Source organism: Condylura cristata, unplaced genomic scaffold, assembly GCF_000260355.1.
Source record: "Condylura cristata isolate star-nosed mole 26May11 unplaced genomic scaffold, ConCri1.0 scaffold00030, whole genome shotgun sequence".
NCBI classification, from domain to species: Eukaryota; Metazoa; Chordata; class Mammalia; order Eulipotyphla; family Talpidae; genus Condylura; species Condylura cristata.
In genome coordinates this window covers 4,273,237-4,295,526 of record NW_004567131.1, presented here as the reverse complement: position 1 = coordinate 4,295,526, position 22,290 = coordinate 4,273,237, and the positions used below count along the sequence as shown (strand labels likewise).

Below are 22,290 nucleotides of genomic sequence, written 5' to 3'. Positions count from 1 at the left end.
TACAGACTATGACTAGACATATGAGCTAGCCTGGATAACCTGACTACTAACAAGTAGGCTGTGAAACAGTTTTAATCTAATCCTTATCAATTATATGCTTTATAAAAAGGATCTAAGCACTAGTCCACCAAATATAATTAAATAAACAATGATCAGTCACTCATGACTCCAACACCACAAAAGTCAAACAAACTAGAGAATCCCATGGAACATCTGTTCTAAATCTTACCTATAGGTAGTGGAAACTTACTAAATGATTCTTAAGTCTTCACAATTTCACTTTAGACAAGATAACAAGAGGTTTGCTAGATAGAAATAATTAAAAATCAAAAGCTAGGAGACAAGTTATAAGGATTTTATCACTAATAGTTCATGTGAGAAAAGATAACTATAATAATGCTTTAGTTTTTCTTGAGCAAAGGAAATGATGACTTGAGGAGATAATTGGAGGAGTTAACCAACAGGGAGTCAAATAGGATAATCCTAAGTGAAGGATAACTGAGACTTTTGGCATTTGTGTACCAATGTACTGTACTATTATGAACTTATTATGAACTTAACAAATTAGAAATTGTGGGTTCAGTGTATGAACAAAAGATAAGTTGGTTTTGAATATCTGCAACAGGACAATGCGTCCATGGAACATCCTGGAGGTATAGGAAACTAGGTAGAAAATAATCCTCTGACACTAGAACAGTTAGAATAAACTAAACATTTTGATGCTTACATACACACTGAATAAACTAAACATTTTGATGCTTACATACACACTGTAGCTAAAACCAAAGTAACTGAGATCACTTAGAAAGAACCTGTAATATGGCCCACAAATGCTGCCAAGTAAGCACTATAAAAATCTCCCCTTATCCCCATGCCATCATGTCTCAGAATCTCCCATGGAGCTGGAACAGCTGTGAAGCTCTTTATCAGAGGTTCAAGTTTTGAAACAACCTATGCCAGTCTGAGAAGCCACTCTGAGCACTGGGCAATGCTCACAGACTATACGGTAATGAGCAATCCAAACACCAAGCCAACCAAAGGCTTAGACCTTATCATTCGTGCCCAGTGGAGATGGATGTAGTCACAGCTGCAAGGCCACACAAGATAGAGGGGAGAGTTCTGAAACCATAGAGGACTTTATCGAGAATATTCTCAACAACCTGCTGCCTATTTAATCATGAAAAAGATTTTTGTTGACAGCATTAAAGACACTGAAGAACATCGAGCTAGCAGAATGGGAAAACTGAAATGATTGAAATATAAAAAGATCCAGACAATGACAATGAAAGAGAGGCTTTGTTTTTGTCATCTCTGATGACCATAATTCTCTAGAGAAGACTGTCATTCAGAAACACCAGTACTGTGAATGGCCATAACAGTGAAGGAAGGAAAGCCCTATATGAGCAAGAGATCACCAGCTATTCATCAAGCCAGAGAGTTCTAAGTGGTTATGGACCCTTTGGTGGTGGATGCAGAGGTGGTTTTGGTGTGAATAACAACTTTAGTTGTGGAAGAAACCAGTTGGCTAAGGTGGCTTGGTGGAAGTGAGGATGGCTATAGACATTTGGAAATGACAGAAGCAATTTTGGAGTGATAGCGGCTACAATGACTATGGCAATTATAACAGCCAATATTCAAATTTTGCACCCATGAAAGGAGGACACTTTGGAGGCAGGAGCTCTGGCCCCTGTGGTAGTGGAAGCCAGTACTTTGCAAACTCATGAAGCCAAGGTGGCTACCACAGTTCAGCAGCAGGAGCAATGGTAGTAGAAGGTTTTAACTGCCACAAAACAAAGCTTCGCAGGAGAAGAGAGGCAGAGAAGTGACAGGGAAGCTACTTTTTACAAAAGATTTGAACTCTGCCAAGCCCAGTGGTGGGCGGCCCTTTGTTACAAAGAAGACATGTTTGGACAATGGGCATGGATGGGCAAAAAGCTTAAGGGCTCTATTTGTTACTAATACATAAAAGAATATTTAGTTTCCTTTCTGTGCAAAATGTAAAAACATTTCACCAGAATTTTAATGTCCTTTTTTTTCACCCATGCTATAGATTGCTAAATAGAATCATCTGATCATGATGGTCAATAAATGTGTCTACTTTCAGATGTGTTATATAGTCTCCTCCAAAGCCATCTTGGTAAACTGTCCCAAAGTGTAAAGTTGGAGCTTTGGGTTGATGCCAAGTTCCATTTGAAATTTATTTATAATCTGCTTAAGATGAAAATGAAGCTGTTTTTGGAAATCTTGGAGTAGTTGAACTAACAAGATGTTGTGACTTGTTCACCATTAAAAGGATCACTCAGCCAGAGTTTATCTGGTTATTGATTGCTGGTCTATCCTATGCATTATATCTAAATTGAATTATGACACCAGATAAAATCACAAATGGGAATGAAGCTTGTTTCATCCATCACTATGTACAATCAATAAATGATTGAACATCTTCTTTAAAAAAAAAAAATGTAAGAAAAAAGATGACAATAGACTCTACTTAAGTGACTACACAACGTGGATCTAGAATGAAAATATTAAATGGATTTAACATACTGATCTGTGTTTAAAATCTGCTTTTATAATTTTTTTTGCCGAGTAACTGATCAATGTCATTTAACTTCTCTGAGCTTAAAAATAGGGAAAAATAGGGACACAGACTAATATATTGTTTTATTCATATATAAACATACACATACACAAGTTTATATATCACTGCAATGTTTACTAAAAGTTTGTAAATAGTACCAATTAAGTAGTTCAACTTTAAACAGTGCCAAATTAACTGATTTTGGTAAAAAGATACAGGAGAGAACTATGTTCTACAAAACTAAAAAAGAACAGAAAAGTAAACCTTAACTATTTCTACTAAAGAGGGTCCCACGGCATAGCACATAGTCTAGACACTTTATCACTTATAAAAATGAACCATACTTCTTGGCAATGGAAAAAGCATGCAGATACTCTCTCTTATTCTTAAAATCCCCAAATTCCTTAATTTAGCTAGGGAATTCTTAAATTTCTATTTATGATTGTCTAACACTGGTAGATGATGAAAACTAAGAGAATAAGATATCAGAATGGTTAATGTATGGAAAGCACTGTTTTATAAAAGTCAAAGCCACAATAAACCTTTGTGCTTGTCAGCAAACTGCTGCTTTCTGGTTTATTAAAAAAAAAAAGCAAATAGCAATTTAGAAGTGCCAGTTTCTAACACAGACAACATAGAGTGAGTAAGCTGCAGGGTGATGAAAGCCTCAGCCAACACAAACCAGTGAAGCTACGGACAATATGCCACTCCTGCAATGTGTGGTTTAAATGTGTAAATAATGCTTTGAGGCTCAGCTCCACTCCTCCTTTTCTTCCCAATGAGAAAATGAGGCAGAGTTCCATCTATAGCCTGGACCACACTGGCAAAATTACCACTACACCCATCATAGGCTGCAACCATTTCCAAAAGAGACAGCAGAGGTCCACGGACGAAAGGCCCAGGGCTAATGCCACTATTCTTGATTCATCTGCTGCTATTCAATAAACAAGCCTTTCACGTCTGGGTATTTATTCTCATTGTCTGTGTAAACAGGTTAGAGGATCAGCACAGGCAGCTATGGGTACACAGAGGACTGGCAATTAACACAATACACCTAAGCAAGAGTCTAAGCAGACCTGTGGGTGGTGGTGAGGGGGAGGAGGAGGGAAAAGGGTTGTTCAGAGAGGAATGTAAAAAAATATTGGAATTGGTCATTCAGAGAAAGGGAAAACAGCAATTCAGACAGACTGGCATCAAGATAGACAGAAAGATGTGACGTACCATGGAGCTTTATGAAACATGCTCTATAGTCCGAGACATTCTGAAGAAATAGAGCAAACCATAAAACACAGTTTTATTCCTCATAGAACAGCTTTCTACACATGGGAATTAACAGAGACTACAGACCTTTCCCTGTAGCAAAGGAAAGTCCATAAAATAGGAAATGCTTTAGTTCAGTACATTTCAGTGGGTGATAGGTAATTAAAAAAAAACGCCAGCTCCTGTAACCATGAATGAAGTCAATTCTGTTTAGACTGTCAACAGTTTGAAAACATACTTACCTGTACAAGCAGTCCATATAGTCTGCACCCTTGCTATATTCCTCCCAATACCTATGATACATAACAAGAACTTGTTCTTCAGACTCCAGAACTCTCTACATAAAGAAGAAAAATACTTTTACTGGAAAGCATTAACAATTTTTATTTGTAAACTGAAAATTTTTAAAAATCAATGTTCTAAAGTAACTTACATAACTCAAGCATTTTAAAATGAATTTACAAACAACATTCTAATTTAACTACTTTTAGAAACAATGTGACTGGGGGGTAAAATGTTAATTTTAGATAGGAAAGTAAAGCATCCATTCCACAAAGCAAATTGTTATTGTCCAAAAGAACAAAAGTAATAGCTGTGATACTGTCGCTGAATGAAAATATTACACTAATGTCAGCTTATCATGGAACATAATTCTACTGCTATCTACATGTTTCTTCAAATCTATCACTTTCAATCAGACTGATAGTTATTGAACCTCTCCAAATTATTCTTTGTGAATAAGACTATGAAAATATCACCTTTTCACCTTTCTCAAGTAAGCTGTTTCATAGTTATTTATTAGAAGCTATTATAGTATGAAAAATGAAAATCATTAAAATCTGAGATTTGATTTTTAAATATAGTCGAATCTAGCTTTTCATCTTTTTCATAACAGTATAGTACTTCACTGAGTATATTCCACAATTTCTCCATCCATTGTGCTTTGAAAGGGCACTTGGGTGTTTCCATGCTTTGGCAATTGTGGACAATGATTTAATTTATGTACACAGGGTAGACAGATTTTTGTATTAGTGTTTTCATATTGTTTGGAGAAAGACCAAGCAGAAGTAATAATGGACCAATGGAATTTCCATTTTCATTTTCATTCTCTTAAGAAATCTCCACTCCATTTACCACAGAGCTGCACCAACATACATTACCATCAATAGCAAGTGGGAATTCCTTTATTTCCACAACCTCATCAACATTTATCCATTCCATTCTTTTTCTTAATGTGCCATTCTAACAGAGGTGAAATATTGCAATGTGATTTCAATATACATTTCCCTTACCTACACTTGAGCTTAGCCAAAAGGGCAAGAAGCAATATATACATTTCCCTTATCATAACTGTTTCTGAACAATTTTCAAGTCTGTGAGCATTTGAATATCTTCCTTAGAAAAACGTTTATTTGGATCCTTTGCCCATTTTATGATTGGGTTGTTTTTTTCTTGTTGGACTGTGGAAATACTTTGTAAATTTGGAGATTAAGTCATGGTCAGTTGTGTGCTATGCAAATATTTTTCCCATTCTGTAGGTTGATTTGAGAATTCAGATTTCTTTTGCAGTACAAAACCTTCCAGTTTGATGCTTTTGTTTCCCTTGCTGTTGGGATTGAGTCGCCAAACACATCATTATGGTAGCCGTCCTACAGTGCATCCCCTAAGTATTTTATGTTTTGGCTCTTATATCCAGATCTTTAACCCATTTAGAATTCATTTTTGTGTATGAAGTTAAATATAGGCATGGTTTCCTATTTTGCAAGCAGCCATCCATGTTTTCTAATAACATTTACTAGAGAGGCTACCTTTTCTCTATTTGTATGGCTGTTGTTCCTTTGTCAAAGAATAACTGCCCATATTTAGATTTTATCTCTGAGCTTACTATTATATTGGTCTGAGTTTCTTTTCCATTCCAGTACATACTGTTTTGATTAAAACAGTTGTGTAATATAATTTGAAGTCAGGAAGTATGATACCTCTAATTTTCTTCTTTTCTCTCAGGACTGATTTAGCTGTTCATGGCCCTTTGTGGTTCCATATTAACTAAACAACTTATTTCCTTAAAAAAAAAAAAGCCTCTATGGTATTTTGAATGGTACTGCATTGTTTCTGTAAACTGCTTTTGATAATATGGCCTTATTAAACTGGATTCTTCCAATCTGTGCACTTGGGATATTGCTCCAAATCTTTGTGTCTTATTTCCTTTAACAGAATTTACAATATACAGGTTGTTCAACTCCTTCATTAAGTTTACTCCCAGGTATTTCATTTTTCTCTAAGCATATTAACATGACATATACAAATAGTGGGAGTTTCACATCCACTTTTCTAATTTGCATTCATATTTATATATTCAATTGTTTAATTGCTACAGTGAGGATTTCTAAAATGATAGTGAATATCTCTGTCTTATTCCTGATCTTAGTGGTAGGACTTTCTTTTATGGTAATGTTGGCTGTTGTTCTGTTATAGACAGCTTTTATAATTTGAAGGTAAATTACATTTATTCCCATTTTTGCAGGTTTTATCATAAATGGATGTTGGAGATTTTCAAATACTTTTTTGCCATCTACTGAGATAAGCATGTGATTCTTGCCTTCCTATTTGTTGATCTGGTGAATGAGAAATTGATTTGCATATGCTGACCCATTCTTGCATCCCTGGGGTGAAGCCTACTTGACCATAATGGAAGATTCTCTCAATATTTTGTTATTTTCGGTTTCTTGGCATTTTCTTGAGGATTTGTTCATTTATGTTTAATCCACTGTGTATTTCCTCCCTCTTCAATTTTTTAAAGAGCTTGAATAGGATAGGTAAAGGTTTGGTAGAATAAAAGTCATCTTGTCCTGGACTTTTGTTTTTAGGGAGGCTTTTTATTATTTTCAACTTCAGTACATGTGACTGAAGCTGTCTAGTTCATCCTGATTAATCTTGGAAGATTTATGAGTCTAAAAAATTGTTCATTTATTCTAAATGTTCTAGTTTGTTTGCACAGAGATTTTTGTAATGGGTTGTTATGGTACTTGTATTTCTGTAGTACATTACAATTTTATCTCTCTCATTCCTAATGGCTTCCTATTTTTTCAAAGAACCAACTCTTGGGTTCACAGATCTTTTTGGACTTTTTTTGTTTGTTTCCTTTTTCATTTATTTTTGCTTGAATATTTATTATTTATTTCATTCTACTATTTTTTTGATGCTTTTTTTTTCATTTCCTCAGCTGCAGTTAGATTGTTAATTTGATATACTTTTTTTTAATGTGGGTTTGTAATGCTACAAATTTCCCTCCCTCATAAACCTGCTTTTAAATGATCCAATAGGGTCTGTTAGCTTGTCTCTCCATTTTTTTTTTCTGTAGCATTGTTTTTGTGTGTTATTTTGTGTTTTTGTCTCTCCATTTTCATGTTCCATTTGCTATATGCTTTTAAATCTCTTCTTGAATTTCTTCATTGACCCACAAGTTGTTTAGAAGCATTTTGTTTGCTCTCCATTTTACATGTTTTGGCTTGGTCCAGGGTTTTTTTTGTGTGTGTGTGATTAATTTCTAGCTTTATAACACTGGGACTGGTGAAGAGATTTCATATAATTTCTATTTTCATATACTTTCTGAGACATGTTTTATGTCCTAGTATGTGATTTATTCTTGAGAATATTCCATGTGCACTGGAGAAGAAAGTATAGTAATTTCTCAGTTTTCATTTATTTTTATTAATTGTTATGCTTTATACTTAAAATTTTAACATTTAAGGGTCAGATGATGGAAGTAACCTATCAGTAGTACCTTTTTCCCTATCCTATTAGTAAATAAATTAAAGATAACAGCTATTATTATGCTGAGTATTTTTAGGTGATACTGCTGTTGGTTGGGCAGAATACAAATCTGAAGAACAATTTGTTACTATATGTTAAAAACAATAAAGTGTTCATGACTTATGCTAAATAATTATTCTTCATAAGTATTTATCCTATTAAAAAAAGTTACGTAAAACAAGTTAGCTACAGAAAATATTCTTAACACAAAAATATTCTTTACAACAATATAGAATGGGTATAATATACACCCAGCAACATGGTAATATTTAAACAAATCATAGTATCTTCATATAATTAAAAATTTTACAATCATTTCCAGGATTACAAAACTTTATCTAATGGCAAAGGCCATTACTTGTAGTACTGTTGAAAGAAAAAAAGCATATCAGAGGTATATAATATGACCTCATTTTCTAATAAAAAATGGATGTCTACATACAGCAAAGCAAAAATACACAAAAGACTTATATCAATGCACATGCAATTAATATATAAATAATTTTTATTTTATAGATATAGTAAAACATCACTGGTGGTTATTTCTAAAGGTATGTTTTAAGGTGATTTGTTTTCTTCTTTTTATGTATCTGTAAGTCCTAATTTATCTACAATGAGACTACATTACAATTTAGTAGTTTACAAATTTCCCTCCCCTAATCAAATCAAATTTCCTTTCCAACTCTGTTGGAATTTCTTTCAAATTTTCTTTTAAATTCTGTTGGCTATACTAACAATTTATTTTATCATCTACATATCAGTCAACTTCTTTTTTGTCATTGGAAGAATGAACACTTCTTGAACTATTACATGAGTTTCATAAGCCTGTTTCACAATATCATTTTCAAATCACACAATTATACCCACTTCTTAGTTTTAATAATTCTATAACAGTTGTAATGGAAGATGTTAAGCTCAAGAAGCTATGCAAAAAGTATTCAAGAACTCTATATTTTTGAAACTTAAGTATAAAATTATTTCAAAATAAAGTTAAAAAACAACCTATGCTAAAATATAAAATGGAAAAAATTAATAAATGGCTACATTTATAAATTACTGTACAACCCAACCAATGCTTAGTAGCTTACAACAGTATAACTTTAAAACTAGCAATATATTATGGCAAGTTTATTATTAAAACCACTTCCATGAGATGATAGATGTACATATTAAAACACTACAACATATAAGCTATGTACAATAAAATGTAGAACATTTTCTTCAAATATTTTTGGAGGCATATTACATGATCATGACATGTAATGAAATGGCATGATCATAAAAAAGCAGCTTCTAGCCAGATGCAAATTAGACACAATTTTATATAGATTGTGTTGGTTTTTTGTCTATTTTATAATGAAACTTAAAGCTTCATCTTAAGGTAAGTTACTGACTTAATGCTCATGATCACACAGGTACTAACTGGTAGAGTCAATATTTTAATACAGATAGTAAGTGATAGCATGTACGTGCTGGTAAGATCTGTTGTCTGGACAGTTAAACACACTGTCTATAGCCAAACACTGCAAAATTCCTTACCTGTATATATACACAGATCAAGTCCCTAATGCTGACCTGCTATATATATACTAGCCGAAATAACTAGTCAGTTTCTATTATGCTTTTTAAACTTACCATTTCCTTTTTAGAAAAGAATGTTATTTTAAATTATATGCTATCCATATAAAAATTACTTTAAATAGGCTATAAAGAGGCCTATAAAAGGCTAGAAACTATAAAGGAGGAGGTGGGAAACAACGAGAGATCTTATGGTTCTATAAATACTACCCAAGGACAAAAGAATATTTTCAAATGTGATTTAAAATCCTCCTCCTTCACTTACTAGTTATATAATCTTGAGCAACTAAACTAGTTTCCCTTAGAGACCCTAACAACATAGTACTTTACTCAGTGATCATATATGTGTGTATATATATATGATCACTGTGTGTGTGTGTGTGTGTGCATACATTTTAACTTGATATAAATTCTACATTGGAAAAAAAGTGAGCTAATCAAAAAAGTAAGCAGCTACAAATATTTATATCAAGTATATACCATTTACCTTGTGCAAATGCCGTACGTGATTTTCCAAAAAAATCTTAGTTTCTGTATATAGTCTTTCTCCAAGGGGTTCAGGATAGGCCACACATAAAGCATAGATATCTCTAGTTAAACTGTTAAGGTTTTCATAACCTTTAGAGATATTAGTTTAAAACAAATGAGTTTGTTTGGCATTTAAAAAAATGTCAAGTTTGGGATTAATAATAAAAAATCAATACTTCACTTTTTATGGTTTAGAATTATATAAATCAGAGACAAAAAGTAAAAAGTAAAACATAACCATATTTATTTTACAAAGCACAGTAAGATTCTTCAAATTTTTATTCGATCAATATTTAGTGAGAATTACTTGACAGTACTCTAAGAAAATGGTTCCTCTCAGACATTAAAATTTAGAGGGTATTTCTAGGAAACCTATAAAATAAGGTTTGTGAAAGCATAGAAATAAAAATACCAACAAAGGACTATAAGACATTGTAAGAGATAGATATGTCTAAATAATTTGAGAAACAAAAGTTAGAAAACATACTCATTTGGTGCTTTTTCCCACATCACAATACTCATCAGAATAGTCTACAACCTATCACTGACTTTCAGCATCATTCTATTAGAAGAAATATAGTATGAATAGTATATCAATTAACTACATTTTGAATAGCAACATATGAACCCTGTAACTAGAACAAGTGGTAACAGGAGGCACTTCTGGGACACTAAGGGAGTCTACATGTTGGATGTACGATGATGTCCATTTTTGAAAATTTCATCTGTATATTCATAGCATATATAATACAGTTAAATTTAAATTTTCATCTTTAAAAAATATTAGGTTTAGCTAAGATTTAAATCAACTGTCCTTTAAGTAAAGGTGTGATGTTATTAATATTTATAATTATCAATACATACTTACAGAACTTTTACCCAAGATGTTATTTGCTCTACATATTTGTCTCTTACTTATTTCTAGAATATATAACACCTCACTGATATTTAAAATGATTCAATATTGTAATTTCGGCATCAAATGCTCATTAGGTACCAATAATTTCAACACTAAAATTAGTATTTCAATATATCCCCTCCATGAGCGAGGGAGGGAGGGAGGGAGGGAGAAAGGGAGGGAGGGAGGGAGGGAGGGAGGGAGAGAGGGAGGGAGAGAGGGAGGGAGGGAGGGAGGGAGGGAAGAAATGAGAACTGTGGAAGGTTAGATTTAGATTTAAATACTCTTCCCCAAAATCTTCAGGGAGCCACAGTCCCACAGTCTTTAGGGAGACAGTTTCCAAAAATTATTCTGTTTTCAAATTATAAATTCTCAGATACAAAATTGTGTCCCAGAGTAGAAACTCTTCACTCTGTGTCAACCAGCAAAATTATTTCAGTTCATCTTTTGAAGATGAGGGGAAAACTAGACACTGACTACAAATCAATGAAAGCAATTCTTGCCCAGTAGTCCAAAAGGAAACAGGAACCCCAGTCCTACAAATGCACGGAACTGAATTTGGCCAATTAAGAGGAATGATTTAGCCCAAGGTCTAGATGAGACTATGATCCTGGGCTCTAATGAAAAAGTACCCAGCCAAATCCTTGATTTCTATGTCACAAGATCCTGAGCAGAGAACCCAATCACATCAAAGACTTCAGACCCTACAGAAATGTAAGATAATAAAAGGATAGTTCTTAAAAGTCACTGAATTTGTGGCAATTTGTTATGCATTAGAAGAAAACACAGGGCTCTTCCTGGTGGTGCAACAGGTTAGGGTTTAAGCATAGCACTATGAAGCTCTCCAAAGACACTGCAGCATGTGTTCAATCCCTGGCCAGGGAGGTGACCCACATGGCGCAGCAGACCTCTCCTGTCTCTCCTGCTGCTCCCCTAAGCAAATGTATTTCAGTCTGTCTGCCTGTTCTGTTCCCCACTGTGTCTCTGGTGAATCCTCTCATCTCCCACACGTCTGGTCTGTCCCCAAGTTCATAGGCATAAATAAATGAATCTTTAGGGGAAAAAAAAGAAAACAGATGTTTCCTATTTACATTATCTATTACCAGAATGCCCTGCATGCATGCCTGAACCCATACACTTATGAAGGATGAGTATTAAGAAACCGCCACAAGTCAAAAACTAATATCATTTTTTATCTATACAGTATGCTTTATGACATTTGGTAGCTATTAATTCACCAAACATCTGCTTGCTGTATGTATTCGTTGCTGGAACGATAGGAGGGAACAAGAGGATAGGAACCTCTACCCTTGAAGAGTTTATATTTTATAAAATGTTTGTAGACACAGGTTCACTAAGTTTGATACCACTGTTAATTTCAAATAGCAGATCAAATTTAATTAAAGTCAACTTAAGAAGATTGTAAATTTTACCCCAGCATCCCAACCTACAATAGCACTTATGTCATCTTACTTTCTTGGGTCACAATATTCTATAAAGTGAGACTAATAATACATATTTTACAAGGTGATTTACAACAAATTACTTTTACACATGTGTATCTATTGAAAACAATGATACCAATGCATGTGTAACAGCAACAAAATGTGTGAAAAGTGGAGGTACCATGTTCCCTGCCCTACTTAATGAGCAGCCAGGTGAAGCTATATAACATGATAGGCAGGTGGGTTCAAGAGAACCACAAGAGGATATATGGGGAGGCACAAGAAGAAGGACTGACTGATTTAGCTTTGAACTTGCACAGGTACTTGGGACTTAGGAGATATGGAAGAGACATGTAGAGACACTTGGAGATGTGTGAAAGATCCATGTGGAGGCTGACAATGGCAGTTATTATCTTGATTTGTACTTTGATCTTTTCATCCTAGGCTTGCCTGGCACCTTTCATTCCTTTCCTGTGGTCCTCACCTGAAGGTGCCTTAGACCTGTGGCAAGCTTTTGGACATCAGCAGCACTGCTTCAGACGAGCTCCATTTGTTCAGCATTTGCCTTTGAGGAGATAGGTAAATGGCTGTTTTATTGGGAAACTATTACCCTTTCTCTCTTCTCTATGCATACTAATTGTATTAAAGTTCTTTCACACCAAGTATGCTTTGTCTTTGTGCACATGGATGACTGGACCCTTTTTAGAAGCATGCAAGTTTGGGAGTCTAGGGAATATCCAGTGGTTACATATTAACAGATTTATAGTGTGTGCTTTCATTTATATAGAGTTCCAAAGACAAAATTAGTCAATTTTGTTGAAGGCTGTATGTATTAACAATTTAAAAATTAAGGAAACAATAGATACAAAAATCAGAACAACAGTTGCCACTGAGGAAAAGAGCAGACTTGTGAATTGAGAGGAGAATGTGGAGGCAGGGTAGTGACAGAATTCCATGTAGTGATGATCCAGGTGTCTATTAGTTTTGTTCAAAACTATAACAGAGAAGAATTTCTTCATTTATCTCTTATATTTCACATACATACCAATAACAAAAAATAAAATGTAAAAAATCTTTATGAAACAAAGAGGTCATTTATGCTGAATTCTACCATGACTTAATAGCTAATTTAAGTGCAGTTTCAGGGTCTTGCAAAAGTTAAATTTTAAATCAAACGAACTGAAACTTGCTAGTGGGAGCTAATGAGGTAATCTGTATAAATCTCCCTGCCTTCCTTTGAAAGAAGGTGGCTTTTTCTGAAATAACATTTTTTTTACTAGTAATCTGTTCTGCCTAACTATAAAAACCTTCCATTCTGTATAACTCTAAAAGCTCTTTTCTAGTTTCCAGAAGACATGCTACTGCTGTCATATATCATTTAATAAAGCCAATTAGATCTTAAATTGGTTGAATTTTGTTTTTTAACACTATGAAGGATTCCTTAAGACATTACCATCATTTAATGGCTCTTTAGTACCTAGAACATAGGTCACCTATTACTTACTGGCATGTGCAGTTGTAATGAATTAACTGGTTTCCTGTTAAGACTAAAAGAAAGTCACTGTTTTTGCATTGACATTCAGCTTAAAGATAACAACAGTTAGGCACTGAGAACAAGCTGAAACGCTGGCTTATAAAATCCAACCTTTTCTAAAGAACGTATGTCCAACATAATCCTTAGTCTCAGAAGACTGCTAGAAAAGGTACCAATAGTGAGGTGTGGCAGATGGCTGAGGCAGAGAAATATAGGTCAATGGGTTTCAGACTGTCCTAGGGAAACTACATATGAAAACTATGTTTTTGTTAAGAACTTCTAATTCACAGACAACCCAAATGCAAAACAAGTTTCCATCATACAGTCATTGCACTTGGTGTTCACGCTCTACCTATACTCTTCCCCTGAATGACATTCTGCCTTGCTTTGCTCCAGTTTCTGCTCAAATATCAGCATCTTCAGAGAAGTTTCCTTAACCACCTTCTAAAAGTCACATACATACTCTAAACCATTCTCCATATCTTTTCTTTGTATTTTCCTTGATATATTACTACCTGCTATGAGAAGCAGAGCCATTAGATTTTTTTATATCCATTTATTGCTTGTTTCTCTTAGTAAATAAAGAGTAGTTTGTTCACTACTGTATCCCAAATCCTGCAGTAGTGACTGACCTATAATAAACACTAAGTTGAAATGTTATCAAAGATTGCAGACTGCTACATATGGTGATACATTTGAAAATGCAAGCAACAACATATTTGAAAGTAATCACATTTAAATTTATTCTCACTTCCTAACATGTCTATCAATTTTTTAAATATTCATCTATGGATCTCTAATAAATTTATCAACATACTGCCAACAAGAAACTCATCAAATCCAAGTAAAAGGATACGAGAAGCGGTCATTCCATGTTGCTCTTTCGACATATTCCAACATAACAACAGCTTTGATTGTCGTTAAAAGTTTGTTCCATGTTTCATCAAAATCTACTACTCTTGGTTTCAAAGACATTGTGCAAGTTTAGTGTTGAAATCTGTTAATTAAAAACAACAGTATGGTTAGCATGGATTCTACAAGATAAGTAATTTATTTTTAAAGTACCGTATACTAATATGCTGACAAAAAGGTAGCAGCACACAGGAAAAACACAATAAACACTGACTGCTATTTTTTTATGACTATACAGGCAGGGGATTCTAAACAATATTTGCATTTATTATAAACTCTAGGAAATGGACAACTTTTAGTACAAATTATTTATAATCAAGGCCAGTGTTCCAAAGATTCAAAAACCTCATTTCAGAAATAATAAAAGAAAGAAGTCAGTATGATATTAGACAAAAACCCAACACCCACAGTGAAAAACATACAAAACACTCAATAAAAAGTTCTGACCCCAAAACCTTGTGCTTTAAATTCTCTAAACTAGGAGTTGAGATGGTATGCATGGAATGAAGACACAAAAAACTGAAAGGTTTATGGTCCTGAAGCAGCAATTTAAGTAAACAGATTAGGGATGAAATCTTCCATTTATATTTTAAAAAATTGATGAATTGTAAAGTAGAATGCAAAATAAACATGATCTTTTAAGATAAAAAGTGTTTAAGTTCAAGAACTATCAGATTTGCAACAGAGAGCTGTAGGACTCTATCTGCAAACTAACAGAGCTCCTTAGATTCTTAAACTATGCAAGCTTACTTACTCTAAGGAAAAGCACAGCTCTAGCACAGGACCCCAAGTTCAAGTGAACTTGACTTGATCACCCCAGTATTGCCAAAAAGCCTCCTTTTTGCCTAGTGGATAAAGCTATTTTTTAGGAGTTAGCTAGTTTCTGGAGCAACAAGTGTCCCAAATTACAGAGTTGGTTCAAGGTAGATTCCAAATCTCTCTCAGTATCAGATTAAAAGTACAGAATTAAGATAAATCTTTTAAATTTAAATATACAAGGGAGTGCTTTCTGGCCTGTGTTTAACATCCTCCCCATAGAGAGTGTGAAACACTAACCTATTCTATTGCAAGGCCAACAAGGTGGAAATACCCTTTCTTCTGTCTCCCACTAAAGGGTAAAAAGGATACAGGCAAACAAGGGAAGTGGGAGAAAAAAGAAAGAAAAAGAGAAAAGCACAGAGAAGAGAGTAGATACCACCCCAAGCCCACAAACTGGAGGTAGCCCTAGGCTGTTCTTACCTTTCTGTCCATCAAAGAAAGAAGTCTAGAAGCTTCTAAGGAACAGACTTCAAGAGAAGGGAATCAGAGAGCAGCCAAGCAAAAATCCAAAGAAGATGAGTCACTTTAAATCAACAATCTTTCTTCAACATGAGCATCTCCTCTTCTAGACCTTCAACTTCTAGAACTAACTAGAGTGGATAGGCCATTGGAAATGCCTATAGTGGGAGGAGGGGAGAACCTAATTCTCTGACTTTAAATCAGGAAATTAACCTAAAACCTTCATACCCTTATTGACCAAATCCTATCTAACCAAGTTACTGAATGTTTCTTAAATCAGTTCATTCCTTTGTAACATGACAAATGCTCTGGATCAGGTCCTTAACAACTTTAGTTTATACTAATCTCTTATTCTTCAAAGAAGTAATAATTAAATATTGTAAAGTGCTTACTATGACCCAAACACTATTCTAAATGCTTTATATAAACTTAATCTACCCAGTAATCTGATTAGGTAGATTCTATTGTATTCTCCATTTTCTAGATAAGAAAAGTATTTAGTCACAGGGAGATTATGAAACTCCCTCAAGGTAACAAAGCTATTTAAAAACCGCATCAGAATTTGTGAAGAGCCTGCAAGGACAGTATGAAATGATACTGCTTTATTAAAGTTCCAGCCAACATTTAAATACTTCCCACACGCCCTCCAAGATCACTGCTCAAAAACAAAGTTGATGACCTTCAGGAATCTTGAAGAATCTAGAATCTTGAATTGAACAAAGACAAAAATAAGCTACTTTATTCCAAAAGTGGACAATGTCACTCATACTTAACCCAGTTTGTTATTTCCAGTGTTAACTGCATTCAGTTTACACTTATCAGCAACATGGGACACCAAGGCTCCATGACGTGACCATACACTAACGTACCGCTCCAGCTTCCTTCTCTCATGGACTCCCTTAATATCATAATCCACTAAACTTACTCTCAGCATACAGAACACAAAGACTGAATCAGGTACCCCTTTCCTTCCTCTTTCCACTCATTCACTTGACTCTAATTGATATCACAGACTTGTCCAGTATATCTGCTTTCAAGAAACTTTCCAGGATCCACTGAATTAGATAAGGTGCCCTACCTTACATGGGAACTCCACACTTACCTCTGTAAGAACATTTAACCACCCTGGGCCTTCCTGGTGGTGCCAAGGGGCTAAGTGTCAGCACTACTGATGGAGGATAAGAATAGAAAAACTGGAAAGAAGGCATCATAAGACTCACACAAAGAGGTGGGGATAGAAGGGATTAACATAGCTGTTAATCCAGCTATAAAAACTACTTGACTGCAGTAGCAAGTGTCAGGAGCACAGACTTGAAAGTGAAGATAGGGAGATTAAGGAACCATTCACCCACAAAAATGAGCCCCTCTCTACTGAAAGATGCTAAAACCTAAAGCAGGCCCCACAAAAGGGCTGCAGCCCTCTGCCCACCTGTGACAATGCAAGTGCTTCTTTCCACCAACCATCTTTCCCTCTGCAATGCAGCAGCCTCCTGCCTGCCCATGACCTGTACCCTGCTGGGGCTTCTCTGCCCTGACCTCCCTCAGCAGAGGCTATTCTCAAGGCCTCCTGCCTGCAATCATGCAGGCCTCTCTCAGCAAACCTACCCCTTCCAGGGCAGCTCCTTCTGCCAGCTTGTGTCTATGCAACTGTCTTTTATTCTTCTGTTCTTTCTCCTAATAAACCATTCTTTTAAATATAACTAACATTTAAGTATCATGGAGAAACACACCTAGAAATTCACAGCATGCCACTGAAAGAGAAACTGGTGAAACCTTTCCCAGAGTGAACCCAAAGACCCCACTCTCAGAACCCACTGACTCCAAAAATGACATCACTATTTGCTGCCACTGTAGCCTGAGTTGAATCCCTAGCAAGGGAGCTGATCCACATGGCACAGCAGACCTCTCCTGTCTCATCTGCTGCTCCCCTCAGCAGTGTATTTCAGTGTATTTCAGCCTGTTCTGCTCCCCACTCTGTGGTGAATACTCTCACCTACCTATACCTCTGACCGACACTGCAGTTCTTATATGCATAAATAAATAATTTTTTTTAAAAGAAAGAATATTTAACCACACTGAATAGTAATCTGGATGTTTGAGGACAGGGATTGTTTTATGCTGTTATTACCAAAAATTTGGTAATGTTCCCTTCACATTAGTTTTATCCTGTTATAAAAATGGGGTATTATATATATTACTTATAAATTATTTTAATGGCTGCAGAGATGGACATTTAACGTTATTCAAATTTTGGCAGACACATAATGGCACTGATTGCTTTGCCAGGACCAATGGTTTTATAGTAGAATGAGTATAGTTACAGTGATAATGTTATGTCTACATAGATGGAAAATATAGAAGCTATGACAAGAGAAACACAAGCCTAAGACATTAAAAATTAAGAAGCCAACGGCATAAGTATGTTAATATTATAGTCTTAAATTAACTGCATGCAAAACAGGAAAAACACTAAAAAATCTAAGTTCCTTCATTTATTTAAATTTTCTTAAATCATTTATCAGAGAAGAATTTATATAAGGATGTTAAAGATATAGGGCAAAGAAAGAAAAACGACCACTAGCAATTTTAACCTTCCAAACTATGGAAGCTCATTAAAACGTGACTCTTGTTCTTCATTTCTGTGGCTTACTATGTAAGTTAACATCATTATCACACTTAACATGCTGACAGAACCAGTTCTAACCCACTATTAAGATTCCGTCCCACTGATTATCTGCAAGGTTCAAATTGTAAGAACAATGAGGAACAACCTCTGAAAGTGTCGATAACACTCCTGGCCAACTTGATGGTGGAGCTTTTCAGACTCCACACCTGACTCCTTGAATGGGGGCTGTTGGGAAGTAGGGGCAGAGTGGAGCCACCACTTAGACCTTTAAAAAGACTAGGCACAGAAGACATGTCTCACCTGTTTTGGCTTCTGCTTATGCCCTCGTATCTGCTCAGCTGATGCTGACAGCTGGACAGATGGTATCCTCTTTTTTTTTTTCCCCTAATTTCTCTGTGATCTTTAGCATGTGAATGAAGATTCACAAAATTGGTTATCCCCTTTCCTACAGGACTGGTCCATAGCAGCTTAGTGTCCATCAAGGACCCAGATGCCTGTGGTTGGCCAGCCCAAGGACTGTTCCTTAAGTTGGCCACAATAAACACAGTGTGACTGACAGATAGGTATCAGGAAATTTTTTGTCTCTAATTTAGAGACTGATTTTATTTCAGGAACATTACTGCTGCATATCTTTTTTTTTTTTTAAGATTTATTTATTTATGCATATGATACTGAGGTACAAGCCAGAGATGCAGGGGCAACGAAAGGCTGATTCACCAAAGATGGAGTGGTGAGCCGAACAGGCAAGACATGGCAGGTCTGCTATACCATATGGGTCACCTCCTGGGCAGGGGGTTACACTCACAGGCCAGAGATTGCACTCGAGGCGGTGGCTAGGCTCCCAGTGCTGTGCTTTAACCCATTACACCATCAGGGAGGGCCATCTCTGAATATTTTGATGCAGATTTAATTTTAAACTTTGTTTCAACCTTGTTTTTGGTTTGGGTGATCTTATAAACTCTGGTATATGGACTCAAAAATACCTTACAGATCACTTGGAGGCTACATGCTGCCTACAGACCACAATCTATAGGCCAACCTGAACAAATGAATCACACCCTAAAGAAGACTTTGGTTAAACTATGTCAAGAAACCCACCGAGGTTCAGATTAGGTACTATCCATCACCTTTCCCAGACAGGAGTGGTTACTAGAAGGGGGCTACATGTAAGCCCCTTTCAAGTTGTCTTTGGAAGACCAATCTAAGCTTCAATTTAAAGTTTGCACGAGACATAAAACAAGAATGTAGTATCACACAGTATGTAAAAAAAAAAAAAAAACATAAAAGGCAATTCTGTCTGTAACTAATAACTGCACTTTAGGATCCCTATGTCCCCAGATGAACCACTGCATCCTTTCAGATCCACTGATGGATCTTACTCAAGACTTGGCACAACAGAGATGCCCAGGTCAACTGTCAGAAACATAATGTGGTTCTTAGGTTGTTTTACTAACCACTCACACATCTTTGCAATCTGCAGGCATACAATCCTGGGTGCATCACTCCGGAGTGTAGAAAGTCCAGAAAGGGATGACCCAGAGACTAAAACCCACTGGTCTTGTGAACCCACTGAATACCTGAGCTTTTTAAGAAAATGACAAAAATTTAAATGTATTTTTCTCTTAAATCTTCTGTGTTGCAGGATATCCCAGAACTGACTACCTCATGAGCACTGGAAATCCTAAGGTAATGACTAAAACTATGAGCCTTCCTTGAAAATTACTCTAAATCAACTTTTTCCCTTCTAAAATCTTAAGTATAGGATAGCCTCTGAAAAAGTCTAATACTTGCTGTCATCACTCCCTAGCTATGAGAGTTGGCTCTGACTCCATGCAAAGAACTTAGTTTGATTTGGGATTTGGATTTTAAACAATTTTGATTTTTGTGAAGTTTTTGCTGTACACATGAACCTACATATGGAATTACATTTTATTTTTCCTTTTTATCACTTTGTAGGCTGTTTTTTTTTAAGTTGCAGCAAATATGAATCAAACTGCAATTACATAAAATATTCCAAATGGATTAAATGAAAACTAAGGAAGCTGCCTGACTCCATATGTTGTATGCCTATCTCTGCCCCTTTGTGTCTAATTATTTTGGCTTCCAGGAGATAATAAAAATGCAATAACTGGCACCTACAGAAATTGAGCTAAGAAATATAATGGGAATTGGTCCAGGTTTTTCTTCCAAGAAACATGTTCTGGGATAATCTTTGGTTAGTGACAACTAATTTGGAATTTAATGGCTTAGTTTGTTAACACATCTTTAAAGTAGTGGTATTTTGTGTAACTTTTTTTTCTTTTTCAGCTGTATTATTTGTGTTTGGTATAAGCTGCCCAAAAGTGGCAATCTGAAGTAAACTGCTTAAGTCTTTAAACATTAGGTAAAATTGGAGTTGGAAAATTACGGGTTTTTCAAGGTTTAGGAATGCTGATGATGAAATCAAAATTAAGTTATGATTTGTCAGTGAGTATAATGCTGAGACAAGGTGAAGCTTTGATAACTTCAATTGTCATTCTTGGGTAATTAAATTGTGTTTTTATCTTATACTTAGGAAAAAACATCCCAGAAATCTAAATCAAGAAGATTAAGGATTCTTTGATTACAGAAAAATTTATTCATCTACATAGAGCACTTTAGTCAACCCATACAATTTCACCCTTTCCTCATGGGAAAATAAGTAAATTCAACCTTTTTGATATTTATCTGGTAAACTGGAATTTAATGGGAAACACTGCCACTGAGAGAAATGCCTCACATTAGCATATACATGAATATTAACAATGGTATTCTGAAATTTCTAAATGATATAATGATATTCCTGATATAAAATTTGTCAATCCTGGTTGTTTTAGAGTGTTTTAAATTATAACCTTTAAAAAAAGTTATTGTCGGCCCTCCCTGGTGGCGCAGCGGGTTAAAGCACAGCACTGAGAAGCTAAAGCCACTTCCGCATGAGTTCGATTCCACCTGCCCCAGAGGTCACTGACCACATGGCGTGGCAGACCTCTCCTAGCCCGCCCGCTGCTCCCCCCAGCAGTGTACTTAGTAGATCTGCCTGTTATATTCCCCACTCTGTCTCTGGGGAAGCCTCTCGCTGCCCCTGAGCCTCTGGCCTGTACCCCAGTTCTGTATGAACAAAATAAAAAGTTATTGTCACTTATATCATTATAATTTTAAATTTGGGGTACTTGAAAGTTTTAACTTGTAGAAATTATTTCTGGAAAAATTAACAGAAAAAAACTTCAACAATATTTAAAAATCTTTATAAGTGACAGAACTTCTGACTGAGAGTTTTCTACACAGGACTAAATAGACTACCTAGGTGAACATTATTTTAATATATTTTTGTTTCAAAGGACACTGTTTTTTCAAGTTTCCTTATGGAAAGTCAACAGAAATTCCACCTGGTTATTCTGTCTATGAGTTTATATAAAAATATATCAAATGGATTGAGATTTGATTAGTTTACAAGTGCATTTTGCCGTACTATTTGACATCAACTGGAATGAAAAGAGAAAGAAAATTATTTTAATAGCCTCTCATAGAGAGAGAAAATTATTTAAACAATAGCCTCTCATAGCCACTTTTGAGATTCCTATGCCTTTTTGACTTAGATATATTGACCATTTTCTAGAAATGGAGAACTCTGCCTTACTATCTACTCATTCACAATATTCATCTCATTGAAATCACTGCTATTTGATTTAAATCATTGCTATTTCGTTTGATTTTAGCAACCTCATTAAAATCTTTTTGACTCTGTTTCTAACATCTGTTTGTGCTCTAACATCTCCAGCTCTTTTGTGTGTGTGTGTGTGTGTGTGTGTGTGTGTG

The 22,290-nt window shown here is 35.3% G+C and overlaps 1 protein-coding gene across 3 annotated transcripts in view; it reads right to left on the bottom strand.

Annotated features, from left to right (window-relative positions):
- Positions 1 to 22,290, bottom strand: part of CUL2 (cullin 2) — a 94,995-nt gene that overhangs the window by 54,304 nt on the left and 18,401 nt on the right. For all 3 annotated transcript variants that reach the window (XM_004691160.2, XM_004691161.2, XM_012731392.1), the window contains exons 2-4: positions 14,494 to 14,634; positions 9,720 to 9,822; positions 4,084 to 4,178 (exon numbers count right to left, since the gene is read on the bottom strand). In XM_004691160.2, the coding sequence (XP_004691217.1) occupies positions 4,084 to 4,178; positions 9,720 to 9,822; positions 14,494 to 14,612 (317 nt within the window). In that variant the 5' untranslated portion in view covers positions 14,613 to 14,634. The remainder of the gene's footprint in view (positions 1 to 4,083; positions 4,179 to 9,719; positions 9,823 to 14,493; positions 14,635 to 22,290) is intronic.